Source organism: Montipora capricornis, chromosome 2, assembly GCF_036669925.1.
Source record: "Montipora capricornis isolate CH-2021 chromosome 2, ASM3666992v2, whole genome shotgun sequence".
NCBI lineage: Eukaryota > Metazoa > Cnidaria > Anthozoa > Scleractinia > Acroporidae > Montipora > Montipora capricornis.
This window is the reverse complement of record NC_090884.1, coordinates 47,177,620-47,185,119: the sequence shown is the minus strand read 5'-3', so window position 1 is coordinate 47,185,119 and position 7,500 is coordinate 47,177,620. Positions and strand designations below refer to the sequence as shown.

At 37.0% G+C, this 7,500-nt stretch overlaps 1 protein-coding gene across 2 annotated transcripts in view; it reads right to left on the bottom strand.

Moving 5' to 3' along the window:
• Positions 1 to 7,500, bottom strand: part of LOC138024568 (centriolin-like) — a 60,149-nt gene that overhangs the window by 46,665 nt on the left and 5,984 nt on the right. For both annotated transcript variants that reach the window (XM_068871797.1, XM_068871804.1), the window contains exons 4-8: positions 7,346 to 7,500; positions 3,319 to 3,505; positions 2,387 to 2,580; positions 1,372 to 1,500; positions 318 to 546 (exon numbers count right to left, since the gene is read on the bottom strand). The exon at positions 7,346 to 7,500 is cut by the window's right edge and continues 118 nt beyond it. In XM_068871797.1, the coding sequence (XP_068727898.1) occupies positions 318 to 546; positions 1,372 to 1,500; positions 2,387 to 2,580; positions 3,319 to 3,505; positions 7,346 to 7,500 (894 nt within the window). The remainder of the gene's footprint in view (positions 1 to 317; positions 547 to 1,371; positions 1,501 to 2,386; positions 2,581 to 3,318; positions 3,506 to 7,345) is intronic.

Here is a 7,500-nt window from a genome sequence, read left to right as displayed (position 1 = left end):
TTACCCGAGACCGCCCTCTTTAGTGAAACACTGAGAAATAAACAATGTTCCCCCTAAATTTGGGTGTGATACAACACCTCTGCTCATAATATCATTCAGTGCTGATTTACACTGCACATGTAATTTTCGTTGCATGCGACAAGCTTACAACAGGTCTACAACTCGTTTACGATTGTCATGTACATTGGGAAAAATGTCGCAGCATTTTAAAAAATGTTTTAAATGTGACAATCATAAGTCATGTTGCAGGCCTGTCGTAAGCTTGTTGCATGCGCCAAAAATTGTACCATGTAAATCGGCCCTTATTCCCAACTTACCTTGCTCGATGGCTCTTTCTTTGTTATGCAAATCAAAGATAAGTGAGTCATGCAATTCCTGCTGGACCTGTCTGTTCTGATCATGATATCTATCACTTGGTCTTGACCCCATTGTTGTAACTTCAGCATGTTGCTCACCACCGGCAATGTTGGATTTCCTAGTGAATTTATTGGGTTTAAATCTGGCTTTTCCAATGTATGGACTTTCATCATCTTCTCCATCCTCAAACTAAAGACACAGAAACAATAATAATATTGACCATTTTACAGTTCTGCGCTGACAGTTACCAGTCCTTTGAATAAAAGTCAGGCTGGAGTTGACCTTGCTTTTATACAAACCTCATGATGTTGTAATGCCAACAAGTTCACAAGTTCAGTCAAATAAATCAGGCAACCGGTGCTTGCATTATACTTCGTATTCTACCAGTGCAGCGGTCAGTTTTCCTCTCTAATAGTGATTGATTTATTGTCTGTTGTCATGGCAAACCAATGGGAAAAATGTAATTCAGCCTGGTCAGCCCGGCAGGGACAAAACACAGGTCTTAGGTCAATTATCTCGATCACAAAACTCTGTTTTACCAATACAGACTGAAACAAACCTAAACATTATTAAAGCTAACCTTAGGCCTAATTAGACCTAATTTCAGCTTTAATGAATGTTTAGGTTTGTTTCTGTATTGGTAAAACAGAGACCTGTGAACAAGACAGATGACCTGAGACCTGTGTTTTGTACCAGTCCTGCTCCTGGTTAGCCCTATAATGAGGGTGCATCCTACTCCTACTTCATGTGTGAATGAATGAATAAACTTTATTTAAGTGTCAAGGTATTTAGCTACAAGCTAATTGGGGTGTGTTTCTTTCGGTGGATGCATCCCTTCTTGCCACTGCTAATATTATTATAATAACTGCATAGTCAGAGCTTGAAACAATGTTACTAAGGATTTTCAGATCCAGGGATGAGGGAAGAAATGAAAAAGGATCAACATTTAACGTTGTTCACCTTGAAAAGCAAATACAAAAAATCCAAATATGTTACTTTTAAAGGCCAACTCACTTCCAAATCAGGTGGAGGTAACATTCCAAGATGCTCAAACTTAGCATCTAGTTTATAAAATGCCAGTTCCTGCTCCAACTTGAATTGCTTCTCACACGCTTTAGAAAGTTCTGCTGTCTTGCTTGCCAACTAAAAATAACGTAGCATTGAGAGTAAATCATTTAACTCGTATTTTTGATTAAAAATAGTAACCACCTACCTGGCTAGTACCCCTTTGCTACCGGTATTCTAAGTCATCACACTTTAAAGAACCGCTGTCCGGGTGATCCTACAGTAGAACTAAAACTTTTGATGACTTGGTTTGCAAGTCACTTTTGGCTCAACATTGGAGCAACCAAACTTAAGCATGTTACTGAAAGTGAAATGGAAATGGACAGGCCATATAACCAGAAAAAAAGACAATAGCTGGATGACTCACGTCACTCCAGCTTGTTGGACACCACACGGGCACACAAGAAATTGTGGAAGACAGAAAACAGGAACGTGTGATGATTTGGACAAATTGCAAAAGCACTAGGCTTAGCACAGGAAAGCTTTTGACCAATTGGATTGGAACAAACTGGAGAAGGCCTTATGTCCAACTACAGACCTTATTATAAACAACTGAAATGAAGCCCAAGTCAATAGCAATGATCAATGAAACCTTAATTTACAATACAATACAATACATACATAATTGACCACTGAGTCCCCATGGGGGCTTTTCAGGACTAATGAAACACAATCAATGAACACAGAACACAACAACAACAACAACAACAACAACCGTTAAGAATTCCACCTGGCCGGAGGCAAACCAGTTGGCTATTTACAAGTGCAGCCAAGAAGTTGAGCTAGGGACTACCAGGAACAAATTCCATTTGTGGTCAGAACAGGTCTGGAACCCGGGAACTCCAGATCTCAAAGCAAGGGTCCTAACCACTGGGCCGCACTGTCTCCTAATTTATGTCTGACATTCCTTAAAACTCACTATCTCATTAAAAATGAGGCCAATTTTATTATCATTAATTTATACCAGCTCTTCCTTGGCTTCCAGCTGCTGGTGAAGTTCTTTAACCTTTTGTGACTGATCCAAGCTCAACACTTGCTGTTCAGAGAGAAGCTTCTTTAACTGTCGCAGCTCTTCAAGAGCTTGTTGTTTCTCTTCTTGTAATGTGTGGAAGTCCTTTTTCTGGCGAAACAATTCTTCCTCCAGTCTCCTCACTTCCTCTATATGTAATTCACAGAATATAAAATTAATGAGCATTTTGTTCACAGTTATGCAGGCTATATTATATTTCATTATATTTGCAATAACATTTTCTAAGTATTGATTGCCTCACTAAATCTTGGCTATCAGCTAATATACCACACAACTGAGCCACAAGTTTCTAAGCTGAAACATTTGAGGTCGGAGGCCACAATTAAATGAATTAATTTCCAAGTACAGGGTAACTAAACATTTACATAGAAATTAGTTAACCAACCAACAATGAAGTCCCATTTGCATTTGTTTGAAGAAAGATTTGTTATTACACCAATCAAGCACAAGATCTTACTATAAGAATATAATTTGCAAGATCTTGTGAGAATCTCGTAAAAACCTTTACACAAGAATCTTACAAAATCTTGTCAGGCTCTTGTAAGAATCTTGTTTAAGAAAGAAAATCAACTTGATAAAGATTTTTTTAAGATCTTATAATAATAAAATTTCCACCTAAGATCAGCCCACTCAGTGCCATTTGGTTTTTTTTACCTCATTATATCCAACACCTGCTCATGGCAGGAATAACAATAAATTATTATTGTTAAATATAATAAGAGATGTCTTAGTTTAAAGTGTTATGGTTGTATACATACCCAGTAGGTTGCAAAAGGCAAGAAAGACAAAAAGATGCTCATAATCACGAGGCAGCCTGAGCAGGGATAAAGATCTGCCCAAGAGCAAGAGAGTCAGCCCGTACTCACCTTGTGCAAACCTTTCATCAGCCATCTGTCGGTCATCCTCGGTAATCTCTTTGCCATCCAAGAGTTTCAAGGATCTTAACTGAAAGATAACAAACTGCCAGCTATGTTCCATGCTGGCCATGGGATTGCCTTCCAAAGAGAAACTGCTCAGATCTTGCAGAGGTCTTAGTTTTGTCACCTCAATCAGCTGTTAAAAAGGAAGAAATCCAATGATCACCAATTTGATTTTTTATTGTTGTTTCCTGTCATATGAGTGCAAATGACAGCAACAACTGAAAGATCCTTTAGTTTAATTATAAAAAAAACAAGCAAAGGAAATAGAAATCTGGCTGATCAAAAGCTTAAGCTTCATACTTTGCATGTTATTGTAATTAACATGCAGTGATCTGCCTTGTCTGTAAATTTCAACTACCTGGCAAAATAACTAGTCAGCTAGACAAAGTGCATATCAGTCATTTTTGACAGAACTTCATGGTCTTACACATTATACCAGTGAACAAGGTGTAGCTGTTGCAGTTAATTTTTTGTTTCAGTTAAGTTTATTTTTAACTAAGTAATATTTTTTTTTGAACTAGGTATTTTTTTTAACAACTTGAAGGTAATTTTTTTTTAACTAGGTAAAATTTTTAAACTGGGTAAATTTTTTCTTTCTGGTGCTATCATGCAAAGACCAACAAAATTTTAATTCAGGGTCAAATGCTCAGCTTAATGATTTAGGTTACTGAGCACTTATTTTGAATGGTTAGCTTTCATGTAAGGGTTAAGAGACACTGCCCACATTTTAGGAATTAGGGTTACACTTTCAATTAATTTTAGTGATTAGGATTATGCACTGTCTTATTTGAAACAGTTAGCATTCCAGGAGGTGATGACAACTGCAGACCACATAATATCCGTGATAAACAGTATTCAAGTCCAAGTACCCATTTGATTAGTGCTGATAAGCAGTATTTAAGTCTAAGCACCAATTTAAAAGCGGTTAGGTATCAATAACCGAAAGTTAGGGTTACTCTGCAGTCAGACTGCCAGTGTCAGACACTGCATTCCAAGGTTAGGAATTGGCATGCATTGTAGTGATTCAGGAGTAATCACTTATTTGAAGTGTTTAGCCTAACACAACCTTTGTCTTGGTCATTGGATTAAGAAATTATATTTTAGTTCATGGTTATTGGAAGTAAAGCACTTTTTACCTCAATTGCTTGTAATCTCGCAATCTGATTGGCTAATTTGCCGTTGTCGATACATGTAAGAGTCTACTAGACAACCCTGCTCGCGTCATGCTTGCGTCAATTTGTCATGCAATGTAATAGCCAATCAGGAATGCTCATTTTGGGAAATAAACCAATCACATTGCGAGAAAGTTATAGATAACGCTTGCTCTTTCTTTGAGTTATGACTTTGGTCACGCTCTGAAATAAAAACTTTCTTTGGCGTTGACCACTGTGATGACGAATATCGTTGTCGATAAGAGTACAGGCAACGCTGAACCACTTTCGATTTGTTAATTTTCACTTGTAGGATAAATGGGTTAGATTGTAAAGAAGTTGTCATGCTGTGTTGGTGGGAAAGTGAAATAAAGAGAAGGGTTTATTGGTGGTAAATTGACCACTGTAAAGAAATTTGAAAGCTGATGTTTTGAGCATTAGCCCTTCCTCAGAGTTAAACCCTTTTCTGTCTTTCACAAAGTAGGACTACTTTTTGTAATGAAAAAACAGTACTGCTATTCTTTGATGATTCCTTCAATGGCAATATTATCTTGTTTACAAGATTCATAAATATTATTTTGTCTCTCAAATTTTCAATTAGCAAGAGCAGTTCTACACAATTATTGGAAAGTAACTACATTTACAATAATGTTACAATGGTATTATTACTTTGTACTGTTACAATATTAGTGAACTTCAATTTATCTTGAAAGGAAATTACTCATTTTGCAAAATGGCCTGTTTACAAGCTGATGTAAATGAATTTCTTGGGAATAATCAAAAGTAACATATTTTTAGTTAGTAGCAATGCACAGATCTAATCTTGTAGGAGAAATAAGTGATTGTATTTTTCCAAACTTGGTCACTTGAAAGAATGATTTTTCGATATCAGTTATTTTTCCTAAAAGCCAGTACTGTTGGGGTTACAATGGTGACCTTTTACCATTCAGTTGATCTCTATCAAAGCATAGTTAACTATGATCAAAGAGAGGAATGTTGGAGCTGCTGGTTGGTGGGCATTTTCTAAGTATGGAATAAGCGCATTTTGATGAGTATGTTAACAACTTTCTGGCTGATTTCTGCATAATTTCTAGAAGCCACTTTTTCATACTAACATCTTGTGTCCTCTGTGAGAAATTCAACTGTGTACTTGAGACAAGATTTAAAACAGTTCCCATTTTGGAACCACTTTCTTGATGTTTCCTTTGAAGAGTTTGCCGTTGCTGTAAGCCCATTTCCTTTGAGTTATCATCTGATGTTCCCAGTTTGTTAATTGCTTTGGCTCAGATTGATCCTCACTTCCCGAAAGGCCCAGTTGTTTCTCTGTTTTTCTTTCAAGAAATGTTTGGCCTTGCTGTAAAATCATCTTCTAAATAACAACTTATTTGTGAGTCTTTTCAATCCCTCTATTTCTCTTTATAGTTCACCACTAAATTTTCTCCGATTCTTATTGGTTTAAATTGATCACGTGACGCGATAGTGTTCGTCCGCGGAGAGACACTATCAGCCCATAGTGCCCGTCTGAGGAAAATACCCGGATGGATAGTAGTCGTCCGCTGAAAATACCTCTGTAAACAAGCGGCCTTATGGAAAATAAACAATCGAAATTGTATTAAGATGGTTTTTGTTTGTTTTCTTTTTAAATTTTACATTGGCTGACACGGCTTTCGTCTAATAAAGTTGAAAATAATTCAACTTGATTTTTGAGCTGGCGCGCGGAAGAAAATTTAGTAGTGAACAATAAAGACAATAGAGTGTACACTCTATTGTTTAAATAGGAATCTATTTCATTTATGCTATTGCATTGGTGTGACTCCGCCATTTTATCACTGCTACATGTACATGTAGATTTGCCACATGTGACTCTGGTGTCTAAAATTAATGTGCGAACCAAAGTTTGGACCAAGAGTGGCCTGGGCCTGTGGTCAAGTGGATAAGAGTTCAAGTTAAAGTTCAAGGTCAGGTAAGTAAAAAGAAAAGTCTTGAGAAGTATGTTCAACCTCTGTGAGAAGTGTTGTACATAGAGGGGGTGGGTATAAGGGGTATTAAAGGAGGGGGCTACCAGGAAGGTAAGAGGGGATAGATCTGTAAAGGAAGGGTGGGGTAGGACAGAAAGATTGGGGAAGATCAGGGAGGATTAGGAGAAGGTGAACAGAGAAAAGGTATGTCTCGCTCTTTTGTAAATTAGACCCCTAAAAATACTAAGCCCCTGTTTTTTTAAGTACACCACAAAAAAGAAAAATCCCTTTCTAAGACAGTTGATAAAAATAAACCAGTTTAAAAAAATTACCTAGTTAAAAATAAAATTAACTAAAAACTGAAATGAAAAATGAACTGCAACATAGCCATAGAGTGTTCTTCTACAGTGTACCTAACCCATTTACTCCTATGGGTGAGATTTAATGGATTTTACTCTGTCTAATGCCAGACAATGTTACTAACTCAATGGGGGGGGGGGGGGGGTTAGGAGTTAAATGTCTTTTGCTTTACAAATGCATGATCATTCCCTCTGGAGTGTCCTTACTAAGGAAATCTCTGGTTGATTCATTAACATTAACTACATACATGCAAAGGGTGGTAATGTCACTTTTCCCCCCTTTATAATTATTATAAATGTATGTCCCTGATGTGATTGAAGTGTGGCAAAACAATATTATTATAACACAAACTCGATGAAACTAATAGTAGAGCTATTGGATTGTACAAGCAGCATCAGTTTATGCCCCTTTAGATCAAGAATAAAGCTGCCACAAATTACTACATGTAGGCCCACAAAAACTCAAAAATTGTGAATGTAAACTCTACTCCTACAGTGTACTCACACTTCTAAGCTGGTTGTGAGCAATGTGAAAAGTTTGAAGTTCTTTAAGCTTTTTAAACAATGGAGCAGGTAGGTTTTTAATGAGGTTTCCATTGAGATTAAGCACTGTCAAATGAACAAGCAAATCCAATCCTTCTATCTTTGAGATGCGGTTGT